A 21877-nucleotide genomic window follows, 5' to 3' on the forward strand; every position below is an offset into this window, starting at 1 on the left:
CCACAACTGACATCAGGTCCATGATATTGGGCATATTTGTCCACTAACACATTCTTATTTAAAGACCTTTAGTATATGAACAAACAAACCTCTCCCCCTGGTTTCCTAGCAACCACCAGTGGTGCCAAACATTCAGAATATCCAACCTTTTCAATATTGTCCCTTCAATCAACCTGTTAATTTCTTTATCAACATCCTCTCTTATGGCTGGACATATTCCTCTTACTTTAACTACTACTGGTATAGCATCTTGATTCGATCTATTTGTGTGTAAATATCCTTTCAAGCAGTGCTTAATTTGAGCTTGTGTTTGCTCGTGGAAGGTACCAGCATTTATTTTTAAGTACCTGTACTTATTTTTCCTGCAACAGACATTTATGAGAGTAAGACAGGGAAAACACGAAAAATGGGAAAGACAGAGGAAGAGAACGATAGGAAAACCTTCTAGAAGGGAGAAAGCAACAACCTGCAAGAGTGAGGAGAAGGGACAGCAGTGTCGTGCAGTAGATATAAGAGCCTAAGGTGGTATTCTGTGCACACATATTAAATTGCACCAGCCATGTGTGTCAAAACAGAGCTTTGGGCACCTGCACTCTTTTATGAACAAATTAAGCACTGATTTCAAGCATACCAACTCACTGCTAAAGACTCCAGGGAATTATTTCACTACATCACTTTCAAGCTGGTTGATCTCACACACTCTTCAACTCCTCAGTGCCCTTCAATCTTATAGCGGTACAAAAGGGGGTGGTGATGGACGGAGCATCTGAACCAATCCAATGATGTGAGTGTTTGATTGGTTCAGATGCTCCGTCCATCACCACACCCTTTTGTACCACTTCAATCTTATAGGACAGTCAGAAGAAGAATCCAGTAGTAACTTCAGCTCATCCTGGTGAAACCAACTAATTACATTGTCTCCATTGCATGACATATACATTTTCCCCAAAATCATTCACTCTTTAAACTCCACAGTCCGTCCTGTACCCCAGCTTTACTGGTTTGAATAATTTAATTCCACCCTTTAAGTTCTTCTTATAAAATTCATTTGACACAATAGTTCATTTTGCACCAGAATCAAACAGCATCCTCAAACGGTGGCCCTCTATCTTCACCATTTCATATGGACCATCTTTCTTTCCTCGTACCACCTGCAACATAATTTCTTCCACTTGTTCTGTTACTTCACTGATTTAACTTGGGATGTTCTATGCTTTGCACACTGCTCTCTTTTCTCCCAGACCTTGCATGCCGCCTTGAACACTGGACACTCCTTGTCATTGGCTAGATGACCTATAATTTCACAACTGTAGCATCTCAAACCTGGTATATTACTATCACCTTTACATTTATTCTTACCCAGATGTAGGGTTTCTTTGTCATTCAGCCCCCCCACCCCGTTGTTTTTCTTTATTAGCTCCACTCAGCCCAGACTATGTTATTTTGCCTTTACAACTTTGATTACTTCATTTAAAACTGGATCATCTTTAGGCCAGCGATCATCCCTGACTTTTTCAATATCACAGCCCAACATGAATTGGTTATGTATCCTTTCTTCCAAGTTTGACCTGAATTTACAGCTAGTTGCTACCTTCCCCAGAGCTGTTATTAACTCCCTTACTAATTCCATCACCTCCTGATGCCGCTTACCCAAATGTACCCTCTCCAATATAGAGCATACTTTAGTCAAATAATGTAGATCCAATTTTGAATATACATTTCAAATAAAGTAAGATTAAATGCCTCTTCAGATGTAAAATCAAGAAGACGCTCAAACTCCTTTTGCTCTTCTGACCATAACCAATGCATTAATGAAGAGGATTTTCTCTACTGTTAAAGTCATTTCATATACTCTGGTGTAATACAATTAATTGAGATTGGCTCTCCAGGTGTAGTGAGGAAAAATGGAGGTGGTGTAACATTCTGCATAATCAAAACATAAATTTTATACTGACAACACAGAAGTAACTGCAGGCAAATACAGAACAACAAATACCAGCAGGCAACATAAGATTCACTTTGTGCACCACCAAAGCATCACTTAAAAATAGATTTTTAACTGACATATAGTACCAGTTAAACATGCAGAACAGAAAGATTAGAGCATGCAGCTTATATGTTTAGGTATTCACCCTCCACTGAATATATCTTTTTTTTCCTTTCAGTCAGAAAATGTTAGTACACTGGCACCTGAATTTCATTCATCACCACAAATTCCACCTCAACATTAGACTGGCACAAGTATTGTGTTCATCGCAGCTAAAGTGAACTTTCTATGTGAACTGCAGACCTTTCATCGAGCCGCTCTCCAGTGCAGACCGCTCCAGATGCTTAGTGGCAGGGCTCAGAAGCACAACCTGGCTGTTGGATAATCCAAGGTCGGCTTTTAAACCTGTGCTGATGTTGGTTGATTAGAATCCAAGGCACACTTCAGTTACCACCCTGATCCTTAGCAGCATGCCGGAGGCACTGCTCTGAGATCAAACATGGCACATCCCAAGAGCAAACAGCACCCCAACTGTCACGTTGGCAAGTTGGCTCTACACCAAGAGTCCACTGACGATCGCCTGGCATGTGCCTGCTTAATTCTGCAACTGCATCAATGGAGAGGGAGGACACGCCCAATGTGAAAGACACACTTTTTTTTCCCTTCACATCTTTTTCCTATCATCTTCAGGCTGCCCGTCAGCCATTCGACATTAACCCCTTGTATGCGGGGCGGATTCCCCCGCTGTGCTGGAGGCGGGGGGTGGGGGGGGAGGAGGGCGCGCACAGCGCCCTGGTGCTCATGACGAGCTGAGCTCGTCATGAGCCACGGTGCTCATGTGCTCATGACAAGCTGAGCTCGTCATGACCACACCCGTTTGTGTAGAACGTTCGCACAGCAGGGGAATTTCCCCAGCTTGCGAGCGTTCTAACAGTCATGATGAGCTCAGCTCGTCATGAGCACCGGAGCACCGTGGCTCATGACGAGCTGAGCTCGTCGTGAGCGTTCAAGGGGTTAAACAACACTTCGCTCACTCATGATGCATTCTCTGAAAAATGGTCATCATTTTTCTTCAGCCTGTTCCGAACCATTCTGTTCCCCCCTGGTATTCTAATTACCTTCCTCTTTGTAAGGAACCCCATATCACTACTTCGCTCCAGTATGTGACTGCACTCAGTCTTCAGTACCACTACTAGGTACCAGAATCTAATCATCACCTATTCTTTCGGATAGCCTCCCTCATCAACACCCAGATACGGAGTTAACTTGACTCGGACTCCTATACTGTTCACATTCCCCATGGACAAGTGGTGTAGTAAGCTCTTACCTGCAGCCGTCGCGGGGTGGCCGTCTAAGGAATCGCAAGCAATCTCCCCGGCTCTTACATGCAGCGACAGAGTGAATTACCATTTTACTACCCAAACTCTTTTTAACCTCTCAAGACATACATCTCACCCTACAGACTCTGAAGGGAGAGGAAGTTTGAACAAGGCATCCTTACATTTATCAATACCCCATCCCACCCCCTCATCGCTAGGCTAACTCCCGCCCTGGCCCTTCACCCAAGCCCTCTTCCACTAACTCTTGCATCAGACTATGTCCTGTACACTTCCTCACTGGCCCAATCCAAGCAACATCACACGGTCTCAAATTTGTGTAACAGCACCAGAGCTGGCAGATTCAGATTCCTTAACGTATTCAGATTCCCTGGTAGATGAACAATTTGGCAAAATGTGACACATGTTCCCTATCTCCGTTCAAAGCTGCCCTCTAAGCTCATTTGCTTTGCCTCTACTAATTCCAACTCATTTCTGGACATCCTGATTAGGGAGAGCTCTAGCGCTGTCTTGTAAATATATGTACTATTCTTCAAGGAAATCAGTTACTGCCCTGAAATAGACATAAGTGACTCTCTGAACAGCAGTGCCTGTGGAGAAAAGTGACAATCTTTGGAGAGTGACAGGGCAGCGAGCAGATAATGTCCACATTAAGGGGCAATCTCAATGGTAAGAAGTGACTAGCTATTGCGAGAAGTGACTGTGGAGGGAAACGACTGTCTATGGAGAGGAGTAGCAGGATGATTACAGAAAAATGTAAGAGTGACTGTGTGAGCAGAGCACTGATAGTTCATGGAAAGGTGTGACTGAATATACATGGCAGTGACTGAAGAGCAGTGAGGACCAGTGGAAATTAATGGCTGTTCAGACTTCTCTCTCTCTCTTTTTCTAGGAGAGGAATGACTGAGTAAATACCTGTAGGTAAGGGTAACTGTTTGAAAGGAGAAGTGACTGCCTGTAAAGCAGAGTGACTGTGGAAAGGAGTCACTGTCTGTAGCGAAGAGTGAGTTGCTGTAGTGGGGGAGAGACAGTGGGCAACAGTAACTAACCTGTAGGAAAGTGCCCCTTTTTGATATGGTCACCCCTACTTTTTGGCTGGTGTCGGATGCAATTTTTACAGAAGTTCACTGATTTTCTGCTGTCCTAGTCCCCAGTGCCAGATCTCTTTCTATAAAGCTGTACAATTGTTTCCCCACTTGGCAATACCTTTAGCACTCCCAGTAAGTCCCTAGTAATTGGTACCCATGGTACCTAGGGCAAGCAGGCTAAAGAGAGCCTTCAAGGGCTGTAGCATGTATTATGCAACCCTAAGGGTCTCCACAGCTCCACCATGCAGACTGCCCTTGTAAGCTGCATGCCATGGTGCAGAGAAAATCGTAAACACGACATGGCACACCTCCTGTGTGCCATGCTTACAGACACTGCATGCAGTATAGTCACCCCTACCGCAGTCCTTACTGCACTAAGGCAGGGTGCACTATACTACAACTGTGGATATGCCACTGTGATATCTAAATCGATTCTTGGATATTACAAGTGAACAGGGAAGCCATTTTAAGAACATATGCTGGAATCTGATGTTTACGGGTTTCCCAGCTACATAATGGCTTCACTGAAACTAGAGTTGTTTGGTATCAAATATCTCGTATTAATACATTCACACTGATTCCAGTGATAGATGTATTAATGCTTGCACCCAGAAGGCACCTTAGAGGTGCCACCTGAAAACCTAGTGACTACTGGTGTGGTGGCTGAGTGGTGTAGACCAGCCTGCCACCACAGACAGGTTTTTGACCCCCTGCAGGGGTGAGCTCGTGCTCTCTGAGGGCAGAAAGAATGCCTGCTCAGGCTGGAGGTGTTGTCACCTCCTCCAAGCTAAGTAATCAGTATATCAAGGCAGGAAGCTTTAAAGGTCTCTGCCACCTTTGATATGTGACCCAAGGCTTCCCCAGAGAGGGGAAATGCAACCTCCTGCCCTTGGCCCATTTGGCACCAGGACAAGTGGGAAAAATATCTAGTCAGGATGCGTGTTCCCCTCTCAGGCTAGTATTACCCTTAAGGTGTGCTACTTCAAGTGGACACGGCTTTTAGAGTTCCACCATCTTATTTTTGGCAGAATTAGGAAATATGCCCATTTCCCTGCAGCTGACCAGCTTCCAAGAACCCCAAGAGACCTCCATTCCTTTGCAAATTGCCAGCAATCTCCCTTGGAGTACAGGAGCTATTACCCTGCAGTCCGCAGGCACTGACAAGCAACGCCCGGTTCACCAAGTTGCAGCTCACTGGCCAGCCTGATGCCACAGCCCCCAGGAATAGGCGCATGTGTTCATGAAGGTCATACCTGTCCCTATGCCAAGTGAGAGGACACTAGGCCCAACCAGAGCCGCGCAGTACCAATACTCTGCATACCAGACCCCTTACAGTAAACAAAGACTGAGTGTGTGGCCCAGCTATCCTGATTTTGCACCCTCAACTGGGGAGACCAACGACGAGCACCGCAAGGCTCTAGGATGCACAGAGCTCAGCTGACCTCTTAGCTCTGTACCCTAGCCCCCCAACCCGGGTACCAATGAACCGACTGTGCTCCCTTATCTGCCGAACCCTTGTGATCCAAGCCGGCTTTTGGGAGCTCCGGACTTGTCCCAGAGACCCCCTCTGCAACCTATTTCTAGGTTGCCCCCTTCTCTTTACAAGCATAGCATGCACAGCTACCACAGTGATCAGCACATCTGGACCTAAATGCCTCAGGGCAGGTAACAAGTATTGCTGGTAGTACTTTGGACCTTGGCCCAATACGTCCTTAAGACCTGAAAGAGTACCCCAGAAAGCGTAAATACCTGTAGGCTATCTATGCCTTTTCTCCCAGAGGAAAGCATTGTGTGTAAAGGCACATTTAGGTAACTGTTTTACTTACATGCAAAAAGCAATATTTAAAAAAAGTATTTACTTGCTATCGAAATTCTTGGTATCACAATTTATATAAAAATACAAGTTATTTTTCTAAATTGGTCTGAGGTTTTATTCTTGTGTGTCTCATTCATTGCCTCTGTGAGTGCAACAAATGCTTAGCACTACCCTCTGATATGTCTAACTGCTCTCCCACACTACCACAAAAGAGAGCATTTGGGATATAATTTGTGCCTCTGTAAACCAATTGCGGTTTGCCTGGACTTTTTGCATAGTTTACCTCATTTTTGTCCACTATATAAAGCATCAGCTTCCTACATAACCCACTTCCTGCCTCACTTTGATCAGGCTCCCCTACAGATAACTCTTCCTCTGTCCAGTGATGAGAACTCATAAGTCTCACCTTTCCATCCTTGGCGGTAAGGTCGCGGGTCCGGTATGTGACTTGTGAACGTCCATTTTCTGTAATCTCTCGCATCACTGGAATTTTTACAGTTTTGTCCAGGCGGCTGTAGGTGTAGGACGGCTGCAGGAAGGTGATGATACTTTTGGCTGAGAAAAGAACCACATGGTCACTAGCAGTAATGGACCTAAGGAATTTTTTTTTCTTACAGCAACGTATATGTAATACACACGTTTCACATGGGTTGCTACTCAAATGATTCATTGGAATCACACCGGAAAAATACAGTGTTGTTTTTACAATGCTTTTTTATGTAACTCCTATTTTTAGCAACAATTCCATCTACAGTGTCAACATCATTAATGACATTAAACATAGGTAGAACCAACCCAACTGTATGTTACTGGGATATAACTCGACTGGAGACAATGGAAAGTGGGATACACTGTCACAAATGTGACAGATACCCTGTCCTCTCTATTGCAAGTGCCATTGGTTATAATTCACGTAATACAGCAGACGAGAAATCAGTCATGTTTGTGAGGAAGTATCCCATCCGCCAAGATCTAAATCAGGCCCTATGTCTACAATGCACACACACAATTCATGGTTTAAAAGGGGCAATCTAGTCAAGATTGCAAGACTGATGCTCATCCGGTTCAGACGGTTAATTAGTGCTTCTTTCAAGTTCTTCTTGGGGAAATCCCCTTGGAGGTAATAGTCTCCAAGAAAGATATTTATATATTTGTATTTATAGAGTGTAAACCTAGCTAGATAGCAACGCTCTGTTGTACATTATGGTGGCTGTAGAGAAATAAAATTAGATTGTGCACATCAAGTGGAATTTACATCTTTTGAATTAAGCAATTGTAGGACATATCAAATATTTCCAATTGCATTTTTCACATATATATATATATATATATCTATATCTATCTCTCTCTATATATATCTATATCTATCTATCTATATATCAATTGAAAGCTTACTGTAAATGAGGTAGACGGACAAAGAGTTTGGAGCACAAGGTAATCCATACATATATCACTGTGCCTAATATATATCTATCTATCTATATCTATATATATATATATATATATTAGGCACAGTAACATTAAATGAATGATTTAGAGTTTAGAGGAAAGGGTACTCCATTGCAGATTTGATGGATTACCTTTGTCTGCCTGCCTCATTTACAGTGAGCTTTCGATTGGTGGAGTCTCCGTTGGCTTAGTTAACAGAAAGATTACTACGGCATCCCGCTGGAGTAGGGACTGTCGGATCAAAGCCATCACAAGGTCCCCTCTATTTAGAACATATGATGCGTTGTTCTTTTATGTCCATCATCGGCAGGAGGAACAGAAAAAAAACAATAATAGCCCAGGTTATAAGTTTTTGCATTTCTGAAACAAACTTTCACAGTGGGAGTTTAATTCTGAAAAAAAGAAAGTTAAATGTTTGCTCAATGGTCTTCAAAATCGACAGTGACTGTAAGTCAAAATTTTTGTTCCTTGACAAATGTTCTTTTCAAGTTACAGAGAACACCCCTGGGCAGTTACCTCTAAATTTGACAGACGTAGTACTGTTGGATGAGGGACTTAATGTCCTCTGCCATCCCTACAGCTGCCACTCATTCCACCAAACAATAAATCAGGGGCTAAATTAATTTTCCAGAATCACACCATTTGTTGTGAAGTTTGAAGCTGGGATTCAAACCCACCTACTCAATTGGGCCCATAGGGATGAAATTTCACTTTTGCGATTCCTAAATAGAGAATCGTAAGAAATCGATATTGGGGAATCGCAAATTGAAATTTACATAGATTACGATTTCCTAACAGCGATTTCTACGGATTCCAACGGAGTCGCAATCGCTATTAGGAAATTACTAAATTTCGATTTCCTAACAGGATATCTCAGAAGTGGCACACATGGATGGTGGGCCTTTTGCTCACTCTAGAAATGATGTACATCGCTGTATATTTCTAAATAAACAGTAGGTGGCGCTCCAAACCCGTTTAGGGATCAGAAACCCATACAGAAAAACTGAAATTTGAAATCCCAGATGAAAACGTGGGGCGGTGGAGCGGGGTGACAATGTTTTGCAACTTGCTAGTTTTGTGATAGTGCCTACCACTTCCGTTGACAAGTACATTTAATGGTAATACCATGAGCCGCCAGACAATATTCCTCCATTATTCATTATTAGAATATTCATGTTTTTCTACGGATCATAGCAGGTTCAGAGCACAGTAGGGGAATTCAAACACAAGTGTTTATGAACATTTGTCATGAAGGCTCAAAGTGCGCTACAATTTGGTGCATTCCCGTCTAAACACGCTCCAAAAGCTTTCCATGTAACCAGAGCTGGAAAATGACAAAAACGTCCTCTCTCCTTTCCCTCTGCCACTAATCACAAATTCTCAGCTCCTTAATGGGACCTATGTGTGTGTGTGTAGGGGTTATACTTACCTGTTAAATGTTTACCACACATATGTCTTTACCATTATATGCTGTTACAGCGCCTTGAGACCCTCATAGGTGAGTAGCGCGCTTTATAAACTCCCTGACTGATTGATTACAGCGACAATTTGACTATTTTACAGGCAAGTACAAACCCTTTATAATATATATATATAATATATATAAAGGGTTTATAATGTAAAATACTTACATTATCATAGTTTTTCGTTGTTAGGGCATGCATGGTGAAGGCATATGCGTTTTAAAAACAATAAAAGGTAAGTATAATCGCTTTATTTATATATGTATTTCTAAAGAAATATATGTAGAAAATTGTTCTTATACCCACCAGAAAACCCATACCCACCCAAACACTTAAGCTACCCGTGCAAACAAAAATCGTGCATCCACCTTAAACCATAAACACCCCTTGCCCTAAAACACAAACACACACATGTATATATATATATTGCAGAATCCAAATTTCGGTAAAACTGGTGTGCTGCCAAATCGCTGGTGGTGCTTTAAAAGTGGCACTACCGCTAGCACTCAGTATGTACAAAAAAGAAATATTCAACCTTATCTGATTGAAGACCCAGCACTCGACATCATGGGCGTTCTCTCATTTATTTCACAGGCTTCAATAGACCCATGGACAAAGCAGGAACGCATTTCAGCAGATTCCGATCCGGAAAAAAGCGCTCCGAATAGCCGAGCATTTTTCCCGTACGAATCGTACCCTGCAACGTCCCCCGTACGTACGACGAAGTACGATTCGTACCAGGAGCTGGACTCCGTACGAATCGTACAGAGACCGTACGACTCTAATCTCCGTACGAGTCTCACTTGGAACCCGCTGTACACGACATCTGTACAGTTCGCGGCTGGTTTATACGACCCAGCATGTACGATACGTGTCGGGTACGCACGTACAACCCTTTTTCTTCGGGAGCTGAAAACAGCCGTAAAAGCAGAGTTCGCGACGAAACAGGTACAGAACGGCCCCCCCGGGTACGGCGCGTAACCCCCATGATCGGAGGGGTACGGCGCGTACCCCTGCGATCATTTGGGGTACGCATCGTACACCAAACGTACATGGGGTACGTACCGTACCCCATGTATGCTGGGTGTACTGCGCGTACCCCATGTTCGCTGGGTGTACGGCGCGTACCCCCCATGATCGCAGGGGTATGCGCCGTAACCCTGCGATCATGGGGGGTACGCGCCGTGCGGTGTGTATGTGATTGTACGCGTCCTGATACCCCGGTCGGGATCGTACTCGGCGGGTCGTACGGCGTGTGTACGAGTCGTACGGAGACGGCTCCGGATGCGAATCGTTCGGACGGTAATTTTACCGGATCGGAATCGGCCCCTATGTGTGTGTGTGTGTGTGTGTGTGTATATATATATATAATATATATATATATATATATATATATATATATATATATATATATATATATATATATATATATATCTGAAGAGCTGCTGACACAGATTGGGTGCAACGACAAAGTTCCAGCCAGCACCAAAGAAGCAGACACGAGCCCAAAGTGAGTGCAAAAAGGCTTGTAGCGTTTATTCCTTCAAAAGTCCGCCATAACGGGTTTCACCACCGAAGTGGCTTGATCACATGACAACGTCAACAGATTTTACTGGACCTTATAAACAGCTAGCACTTTAGACACGTGATGCAAGTGTGAGTGACATAGAAAAAAGTGTGTAACCAAGCAACATTTAAGCGCTATTTAGAAGATAGACTGCGCTTTGTAAAATACCACAAAAGTTACAAAGTTGCTTTGACCAACTAATAGAAGGGCAAACAATTGATAGTGTACACCAATGCCAGTAACGTCATAAAGGAAATTTTGCATTTAAAATAAGAAAAAAAAAATTAATCTTCTTTTCACAAAAGTATATCCGCATAAATGCATGGCTTTCGGTATGGATACCCGTAGAAAAATATATATGTAAATATAAGTATGCATATACTTTTAAGGTAAAAAAAATATATATATATATATAAAAACATATAATTTCATTGAACCATATTTACAAACTCACATGATCGCGTATATACAAAAAATGTCAAAATTCATATATTTACACAATGCATATTATAACATTTACTGGACATTTGGAAGAATATCGGCGTAATGCCGTTTGATCAGACAAAAACCCTTCTGTTGTATTATGAAGCAATCAATTGAAAAACACAGTTGGATAAAGTTGCAAATGGTGCATAAAGTGCTGTAAGTGCTCAAAATAACAGTGAGGATAATCCTGAAAATAAAATACAATTCTTAAAAAATCCTAAATGAAAAGGATTGGGTGAGAGGCAAGGGGCAGTTGCATAGGGCAGTTTATATAAGGTCTATTTCTAATTTAAAACGAAATATAGACCTGGGCGTGGGGTGCCACCTGTCAGTAAGGTACACCCGATGCTAGTGTGATGCATATATATATATATATATATTACCTACTGGTGATAGCCAGTAGGTATATATAGTTAGGATTAGCTACCATAGGAAATCCGCAACATTCTATTGGGAATAACTTTGGCGCCGGTTGAAGAATTTGTGTGTAATTTTCCAAAATTTTGGCCAGCTCCGCTCCGCTTCTTCCCTGAAAGTTTCGGGGGGATTCGTGAAGTGGGGGCTGACAAAAAAGGGGGGTCCTAAAATGTGTTTACCCCATGTTAATTTCCATAGGACGGTCTGACAAGTCTACAGCCCGAACCGCTGAAGGGAATAACGCCAAACTTTGCAAAATTGTAGGGACTGGTACGCAGATGTGCCTTTGCTATGTTTGGTGAAAATTGCTCCAGTGGTTTTTATGAAAATTAACTTAAAAAACACATATATATCTGGGCGGAACCTAACCACACATCTGATCTGATTGGCTGTCAGCACTTCATCCAAGAAGTGTTGGCAGCCATCTTGGGACCAATAAACATGATAGCACCTCATTAAAAAGCATTATAGTTAATAGAGGGTTTTAGGACTTTAGTTACATTATAAATCATTTGTTGATGGTACCATACTCATTTTAGGAATTGTGGTGTGTTCTAAGGTGCTTTTACCATGTGAAAAAGTCTTCTGCTATGATATCATGAATCATGTTTGAAAGAAAACTATTATCTCATGCTTTTCCCACAGTGGTTTGGAAGGGGATCTATAAGCTAAACTGAAAGCATATTTTATGTAAATTCACATTATCTTTCTCTGTCATGTGAGAATGAAGTTTGACATTCTCAGTAAAACATGTACATCCAACAAGGACAGAGACTGTCAGTTGATTCCTTTGTGTTCTACTGCAGCCTCCTAGAGTGTTCTAAAAAACAACTAGAGCGCTAACAGTCCTACTTATTACAAAGATATAGCACACCTGAAGCCATCTTGATTGGAATAAAGTGGTAACTCTTAAAACATTTAATTTAAAAAGGAACAAAATGAGGGGGTATATTGTGCCATAGAAAGTATTATTAGTGCTGCAGAAAGAAAAATGAGGGCACATTTTGAGTGACTTCTCAAATCCTCTTCAATTTCATAAAAAAATTCTGACATGCAGCTCCCAAGATGGCCACCAGAGACAAAAGAGCCTAAATGTAGCCCAAATATCACCCAGATGTAGCCCAAGTATAGCCCAATGACAGAATGTCCCAGAGTGTTCTAAAGAACAACGAGAGCGCTAACAGTCTTACTTATGACAAAAGTATGGCACACCAGAAGCCATCTTGATTGGAATGAAGTGGTAAGTCTGAAAACATTTAATTTAAAAAGGAACAAAATGAGGGGGTTCATTTTGCCATAGAAAGTATGATTAGTGCTTCAGAAAGAAAAATTAGGGCACATTTTGAGTGACTTCTCAAATCCTCTTCTATTTCATTAAAAAAATTCTGACATGCAGACTGAAACATGCACTTTGAATACCAGCAGCAGACTTCCCTGGTGAGCAGTAGCTTTACTACAGTGATCTAATGAGCAACTAGAGTGATAACATTCAAAATTTATGGCAAATGTGTGACACATCTGAATGCCTTCTTGATGGAACCAAAGTAAACAAGCATTGAAAATGCAATACATCTCGCCCTCGTTTAAGTTAAAGCCATTCTGTTTGTAATGAGGTGGCTTTTTAGCTTTGCTTTTATTAGTGTTTTTTAAACTTACATGTAAATAACATGCATATGTATGCATATATGTATATGTATGCATGCATTTATATTTGTATTTATATAGATATACAGATTAGATATGTTTGTATATGTATGTATCGGTGATGTCATTTGAGATGTCATCAGTGATGTCACTGACCTTGTCATGAATGATGTAATATGTGACATCATCAGCAGTGGATTGCGGGTGCGCGAAATATAGTTAGTACAACTAACTATATAGGAGCAATTTCAATGGTTTTGTATGAGTGAAATGTCCAGCTAACTATAACACCCCTAAAACGTATAGTTTTTTGAGTGAATTGTAAAGGTTTTTTAAATGCTAATTCCTAACTATATAAGGCCTGTAACCTATGGTTGTTTCAGTGAATATATATATATATATATATATATATATATATATATATATATATATATATATATATATATATATATATATATATATATTACCTACTGGCTATCGCCAGTAGGTATATATAGTTAGGATTATTTGTCTATGGAACTTTTGAAAATTCTATGTCTAATAACTTTGGCGTTTGTGGACGGAATCGGCTGAAATTTTCAGGAAAATGGCACATTTTGTTTCTGAGCAGCCCCCGAAAATTTGGGGGGGTTTCGTCAAGGGGGGGCCGAGAAAAAAGGGGGGTCCCAAAACGCGTTTTTCCCATGTTAATTTCCATAGGGCCTTTGGCCTCACTTTTAGCTCGAACGGCTGAATGGATTTGCACGAAACTTGGCAAAATTGTAGGGACTGTTAGCCCGATGTGCCTTTGCTAGGTCTCAATATATGTGCTCCAGTGGATTTTGAGAAATTAACGTTCAAAACAAGATATATATCTGTAACAGCGCTCCGGGCTGCGCTCCGGTCCGCTTACTTTTCGCGAAACGGAACTTTGCGCGCAGAAAGCTGATTGGCTCTCCGGTGTCTGTCAACATTCTAAACAGTCCGGAGCGGCCGCCATCTTATCTCTCGGTAGGATCGAGAGAGAAGAAGAGGTGAAAAATGAAGGGGGAATTTAATGAAAGGGGGCAAGGTATACCTCTCTTGACCCCCTAGGAATGATGTTGGGGTTATTAAAGGGTCCCGTGGGGAAAATAAAAAAATATATATTTTTCACAGTAGAAGCGCTTCCCGGGCCGCGAACTGGGCCGCAAACTGGTAGCGAAACGGGAATTCGCCATTTTGTGTTTCGTTTTAATTAAATTACTAGGTATAAGGGGGTGCGGGAGACGTATCCTGACCCCTTATGTTTTCTGAGGGTGGCTGAGGAGGCTCATATATGTTGATACATGTCTTCCAGCGGCTGTGCGTGAGCTTTTTTTTTTTTTTTTGCTGCGTGACGTCTGTTAACGTTCGATTCGATGGAAATCAGGAAGTGTTGACCACCATTTTGTCACTGCGAGTAAATATTTTGTTATAAATGAATCCTTATTGATAAACATTGTCTGCGCCATCTTGCCTTTTTGACCAATGCCACAATTTTGTCGTGCACGGCAGCCATTTTAGATGCCTTGACCAGACCCACTCTCTGCACGCTGTCGATTCTCAGCACGGCTCCCCACCCTCGCAAGCATCTCCCCCACGCACTGGTCACCCCCGCTCTCTCTCTCATGCATGGGACATATACTTCTCCCCATCTGCGCTGCTCTTCCCTGAGAATCACACCCTGTGCCCGCCCGACACCTCCCTTTCACCCTATTCACTACCGCACCCTCTGACACTCCTCTTCCTCTGTGTCCGATTGTCCAGGCCGGACCCAGGCTATCACCTAGCCCTGCGGATGTAGTTTATGGCCCCAGCTGTAGAGAATCCAGACATACCAACCCTCCCGATTCAGGCGTGAGACTACTGATTTCAGTGCTAGTCTCCCGCCTCCCGATTTCTGCAAGCAAAAACCCGGGGGCATATTACCAACAACTAGCGATAATTTTTGTCTCTAACTTGTTTAGAGACAAAAATTATCGCCGCACATCGGCGATTTTTATCGCAGATAAACCTTGCTAATTAGCAAGGTTTATCGCAAATGCGATAAAAAACGGCCGCAATGCATGAATATCGCTGAAAAGTCAGCGATATTCATGCATTATCGAGCAAATGCTCTTAGCCATGTTATCCACCTCCCATTGGATAACATGGCTAAGAACTGCTCAGGTCAGGTGTTAGCTTTTGGAGATATTCGCGCTTAGCGCGAATATCTCCAAAAGTTGGTAATAGGAGATAGCGATGTTAGGGACTGTTTCCAGTCGGTAACATCTTGGCACACCCACTTTGCATGTCATTAGTGATAAATATCACTGACATGCAAAGCGGGGCCCAAGATGGTCGCTATCTCCTTTTAGCTGTCACTAACTGGTGTTAGCGACAGCTTGGTAATAGGGAGATAATTTTATCTCCGCTTTCTTGGCTTTTAAAGCCAAAAAAGCGGAGATAAACCCCCTTGATAATATGCCCCACGATTCCTCGGGGGTTTCAGCTGACAGGCCTTGGTATTGTGTTACGTGGTAATTTTTCCAGGAAACGTCAGAGGGTCGATGCAGGGGTTCTAGAAGGGGTGATAAACCATTTAAGCCTCATGAACAAGCGCATGGTCTTTTAATGATCTGTGAAGTACTCGGGGCGGCGGTGTGTGTGTGTCCTCTTTCAGGAGCGGGCGGGGGGGGGGGCACTGCCAGCAACTTCCAGGCCAGGCAGTGTTCAACACTTGCATCACCCTTTCTCTGCCTGCTATTGCGCTCCATGCTTCGGAAAGGTAAGAAAAAGAACGTGCATTTGAGTTTGAAATGTCCGATCCTGTAGCAGTACACTTGCAAAGCCCACACATGACAATAACCCGATTCAAGGCCCCATTCACCCGATTTTTTAAAAATATATAGCACTCCAACAAAGTGGGATTATAAAACTTTATTAACTTTTAAATATAACGAACGGAACAAAAACTGTAACAAACATTTAAACATTTTTGACAAAAAAAGCAACAATGGTCAGAAGCTGTCTTTTGTGCGAATAGTCCCAAGGCAGCACAACGTGCTGAGTTGTGGACGGCACCCAGGTGATGTCACCTGGGTGCCGCACTGGTTTTTGGGATCCTACAATGCAGCAAAGAAAAACAGCGTGGGGCGTCCCGGGTGGTGCGGAGGAGGCCTCGTCAGTAGCGGTCTGTTGTGCGAATAGTTCCAAGGCAGCAGAACGCGCTGAGATGTTGATGGCACCCAGGTGATGTCCAGTAAACTGCTGCACTGGTTTTGGTATCCTACAATGCTGCTCCGAAAATTGGCGTGGGGTGGCCAGGGGGGGGGGCGTGGGGGAGGCGGCGTGAACGGGCCTCCCCAGGTGGCGGCCATCCAGCTGAGTTGCGCCCGCTCTTGCGGCTACAGCGTCTCGCTCACCATGTTGTTGAGTTGCTCCCACTCTTGCAGTGCAGCGATAGGCGGCTGCCACATGACTCTTAAAATGGCGGACGGCTCTTCGGTTTTGGGCCTGGTCCACTAAAATGGCCCTGGGACACCTTGGAACTCGGACGCTTGCCTGCTAGGGCTTGGGCTCCATTCTCGAAAGCGTCCCCTCAGCCGTGAAGATTCTACAAAAGTCTTGGGGGCCCTCGACTCCTGCAGGCTTCCGGTGGGGAGCGGCTGCCATGATTGCTCGCGGAATGACCTCGACGGAGCCACGAGATGGTGGTGCTCTCATGCTGACGCCAGCTTCAGTCTGAATCATCCAGAAACAAGGTGGGGCTTTCATCGTTTGGGAAAAAAAAATGTTCTAAACCAATGAAAAGTGTTATTTTTAGGTCATATGACCAAGCCTTCCATCTTTAGGAAACCAAAAGTAAAATGAACCAATGAAAAGTTTTATAAACAAGTCACATGACCTGTTATGCGGCATAGGGCTACAAAAAGCGTAGAAAATCCGTTGGCACGTGAGGCGGCGTCAGTAGCGGACCGATGTGCGAATAGGCCGAAGGCAGCACAACGCGCCGAGATCCGGATGGCACCGAGTTAGTGTCCAGCAAGTTGCTGCACTGGTGTGGCTATCCTACAATGCTGCGCCGAAAGTCGGCGTGGGGCGCCCCGTTGGCCTGTGAGGTCGCGTCAGTCAGTGGGGGCTGTGCGTCTCCCCCAAGATGGAGGCTCCTCGGCTGCAGTGCGGCGCCCCTTAGCGTTTCACTCGCCGTCCAACTGAGTTGCGTCCGCACTTGCGGCTACAGTAGGCCAAAGGCAGCACAACGCGCCGAGATCCGGATGGCACCGAGGTGGTGTCCAGCAAATTGCCGCACTGGTGTGGCCATCCTACAATGCTGCGCCAAAAGACGGCGTGTCCAGCTGAGTTGCGGTCACTCTTGCGGTACAGTGACTCGAACGCGCAGAGATCCGGATGGCACCGAGGTGGTGTCCAGCAAATTGCCGCACTGGTGTGGCCATCCTACAATGCTGCGCCGAAAGACGGCGTGTCCAGCTGAGTTGCGGTCACTCTTGCGGTACAGTGACTCGAACGCGCCGAGATCCGGATGGCACCGAGGTGGTGTCCAGCAAGTTGCCGCACTGGTGTGGCCATCCTACAATGCTGCGCCGAAAGACGGCGTGTCCAGCTGAGTTCTGGTCACTCTTGCGGTACAGTGACTCGAACGCGCCGAGATCCGGATGGCACCGAGGTGGTGTCCAGCAAGTTGCCGCACTGGTGTGGCCATCCTACAATGCTGTGCCGAAAGTCGGCGTGGGGTGCCCCGTTGGCTTATGAGGTGATGTCAATAGTGGACCGATGTGTGAATAGGTCGGAACCAGCACAAGGCGCCAAGATCCGAATGGCAAGTCCTGGATGTTCAGTGCCATAGTTGAGAGTTCTGAGCAGTGCTTGTAAGACTGTCTGAAGCTTATTTGCACCTGCTGCAGCTTCACTATTGCCCTGGTGTGGCCAAAGGTCGCACATGACATAGGCGGCCGGCTCCCGAGGTCCGACGGAACTTTTTTCCTTTTCCTTTTTGCTTCTTGTCCCACAATCCGTTTCATCTGAAGACATGACCAGGTCCCTGAATGTGTGCAGGGGGACGTTATTGATTGAATCAAAATGGCGGCTTGACACAAAGCTGACTCAAGCGTTGCCGTTGATGCTATACAGACAAAAATTGGTTTTCAGTTTGTACATTCTTCAGGATTTTTTTTTCCATCCAAGGCTGATTGAGAGTTTGTAGAAAAATGGCTTCAGATTTTCCACATACTACTCTTCAACATTCTTCCTAAATGTAACAATGTGAGACTCACTAGGAGAACGGCTGTTTATGTTTCCTTTCAAAATGCTGCCAACAATATTTTCTGAATGGAAGACACCATCTTGTAGCATAAAGGGCCGAAAGGGGTTCTGGTCTGGCCGATGGTTGGTGGAGACATTTTGACTATATCTTGGACCTGCCCGGCCTCGCCCAAAATGGCGCCGGTATAAATGGGACTCGTAACTCATTGTTGTGTACTGGTTGAACAACCTTGATATCACGAGATATGAATGCAGTTTTGATGCTCATGGCGGGCGGGGACGAGAATTGATTGAATATTTCGACATCCCTATTGATATTAAGTTCTGATGTGTTATTGATTACTGTACTATTGAAAGTTCGAATTAACGTCACCCATGGTACTTGCACGCAAATGTATATCTAGATAACTTTTTTCTAAGTGGCCCTGTCGTATTTTAATTACAAAATGTACGTCCACCGATTCCGCAACTGTTATACACCTTAGTTCTTGCAACCTAATGGCTCGTTCGTTACGTTCCTCTATAATGTAAATGTCTCCTCATCATATACGATTTCAGTTTGCTCCGTGGCCGGCCCACGTGGTTATAGGCCCGTATTTGTATACTGACATTTTCACAATAAAGGTTTTTAAAACAAAACATGGTAGTAGTATTTACATTGGTAAAGTTTTTACTTTTAGTCACTGTTTTCGAATCAGTAAAAGGCAAGTGAAATAAAGCAGTCCAATTACATGACGGATAAAAGGTATAATATGTAGGAACGCAGTAAAGATAAATGGTCAAGGGCAGTTGTGTTTTCCACTCCTGCAACATAAAGTGATCGATAAGAATCTGATAATCAGGCGTATCGGCGACTAAGACAGCAGGCCGAGTCTCTTTTACTCAACGGCTCCGTCATGGAACGAAGAAACGCCCTTTTTCTCGAAAAAGGAATATATTTTACTTGCAGGACAGTTGTAAATTTTCGGGGAAAGTACATTAGCCTGGAATATTTTAACATATATGTTTTTTAAAAAAAAGTTCGAAATCAATAAAAAGCGTATTTTTTAGATCATATGACTAAGCTTTTCATTATTAAAATAACAAAAGTAAAATGAACCAATAAAAAGTTTTATTAACAAGTCACATGACCTGTTATGCTTACGTTACGCGCTGCGCGCCGCGCCCCGGATCACTTCCGGGTGCGCTAACGCGGCGTGTCATATAACGCATTACGCGACAACGTAGGTCAAGAATATAGTCAAAATGTCTCCACCAACCAGCGTTCGGAACACAACCCCTTTCAGCAGTCCAAAAAGTTCTGTAAAATGACAACAGAGGGGACAGGCAACAAGAACCATCAGTCAAAGAGGGGAGGGCAAGTTCTTCTCTACCGGGTCATGTTGGGGCGCTACCGGAACTGATCGAATTGGTAGTCTACAGTGTTTCTGGATGTTTCAGACTAAAGCTGGCATCAGCATGAGAGCACTACCATCTCGTAGGTCCGTCATGGCCATTCCACGAGCAAACATGGCAGCCGCTCCCCACCAGAAGCCTGCGGGAGTCGGGGGCCCCCAAGACTTTTGTAGAATCTTCACGGCTGAGGGGACGCTTTCGAGAATGGGACCCAAGCCCTATCAGGGAAGCGTCCGAGTTCCAAGGTGTCCCAGGGCCATTTTAGTGGACCACGCCCAAATCTGAAGAGCCGGCCGCCATTTTGAGAGTCCTGTGGCAGTCGCTTATCGTTGCATCGCAAGAGCGGGAGCAACTCAACTACATGGTGAGCGAGACGCTGTAGTTGCAAGAGCGGGCGGTAAACAGCTGAATGGCGGAAGAGGCACAGTGTAGCAAAAGCGGGCGGAATGGCAACTAAAACGGTAAAGGGGCGCCCCACTACAGCGTGTCTTCAGGTCAAACGGATTGTGGGACAAGGTCCAGAATAGAAGAGTCATCAAAAGGCAAAAAGTTCCGCCGGACCCCGGGAGCCGGCCGCCTATGTCGGGGGCGATCTCAGGCTACACCGGTGCTATAAGACTTGGGGAGGGGGTCGGAGCCAAGCGTCTTCTCCGAGTCCATGGCCATCACACCGCCCCTCGGGGGCCTCCGTCAAGCGGTTTAGGAAGGTAACATATCACATTGTTTTCAAATGCAGTCAGGTCCACAAACGACACTCACTTACTTTGAGAATAGTGAAGCTGCAGTAGGTGGAAATAAGCTTCAGACAGTGTTACAAGCGCTGCTCAGAACTCTGAACTATGGCACCCAACATCCAGAACTTATGCCATTTGAGAATGGCAGTGACATTGAAGCAACTCAGGGACCAAAACCATTAACGTACTTTCACGTATGAAAATCTTACTTGGGGAGGGGGCAGGAGCGAAGCGCCCCCTCCCAGTCCGCGCCACCACACCGTATGTTGAAAATCTGAAGCCATCATTCTACAAAGTCAACCAACCTTGGATGGAAAAATCTAGAAAAATGTACAAACTGAAAACCAGTTTTGGTCTGCATAGCATCAGTAGCAACGCTTGCTATCAGAGTGCATGAGTTTCATGCTCGATCGATTGAGCTAGCCGGATCGGGCAATAAAAAGTATAAAATAGTTATGTAAATAGTTATTTAATAAAATGTTTTACCCTGTTTCTTTGCTGGTGTGTTGTCTATATTTTTAATATTTGCATAGGGTTTGTCGTTATTTTGGGCGGGGTGGGTGACGGAGCCGAGCTGTCTTGCAGCCCTCATGGTGTGGAGCTCAGTTCATCTCACTATTTTCGTATTTCTCATGAAGGGTTGTTCCTAATATTTCTATTTTAGCGAGGTCAAAAAGAGATCCAATTAGTGGCCTACTGATTTTGCTCGATTACTTTTATTTTTGTACACGATTTTTCACGATTTTTCACTATCTGCAAAGACTAAACAGAGTATTGCGACTTTGTGCTTGTTTGTAAATAGAGAATGAACCAAAGAGAATCAATTGTAAAACAGTAAATGCTTGGATAACAATCAATCAAATGGAGAGACAAGCAGGCACGACGGATTACAACGGGGGTAAAGGCCTGCGTTAACTACTCGTCACTATCTGCAAAGAGAGAGTACTACTAAGAGAAAAGAGGGGAGGGGGGCAGCGTTCAAAGCACATCAGCGTGCATAAATACGAAAACGTTTTTACCTATCACGTACTTGACATTTTACAGCTTTTGATATTTGCTATTAAAAAACCAATGAAATTCACTGAAAAAACCATAGGTTATAGGCCATATATAGTTAGGAATTTGCATTTACAAAACCTTGAAAATTCAATGAAAAAACCATTGGTTATAGAACATATATAGTTAGGAATTTGCATTTACAAAACCTTATTTTACTCGCATAAAACCATTGA

The 21877-nt window shown here is 43.9% G+C and overlaps 1 protein-coding gene across 7 annotated transcripts in view; it reads right to left on the reverse strand.

Moving 5' to 3' along the window:
* The window catches only part of ITGB4 (integrin subunit beta 4), a 304508-nt gene that overhangs the window by 77870 nt on the left and 204761 nt on the right, over nucleotides 1-21877 (reverse strand). For all 7 annotated transcript variants that reach the window (XM_086930744.1, XM_086930743.1, XM_086930741.1 and 4 more), the window contains exon 26: nucleotides 6635-6783. In XM_086930744.1, coding sequence (XP_086786870.1) covers nucleotides 6635-6783 — 149 coding nt within the window. The remainder of the gene's footprint in view (nucleotides 1-6634; nucleotides 6784-21877) is intronic.

The sequence above is a fragment of the Lissotriton vulgaris genome, chromosome 7, assembly GCF_964263255.1.
Source record: "Lissotriton vulgaris chromosome 7, aLisVul1.2, whole genome shotgun sequence".
Taxonomy (NCBI): domain Eukaryota; kingdom Metazoa; phylum Chordata; class Amphibia; order Caudata; family Salamandridae; genus Lissotriton; species Lissotriton vulgaris.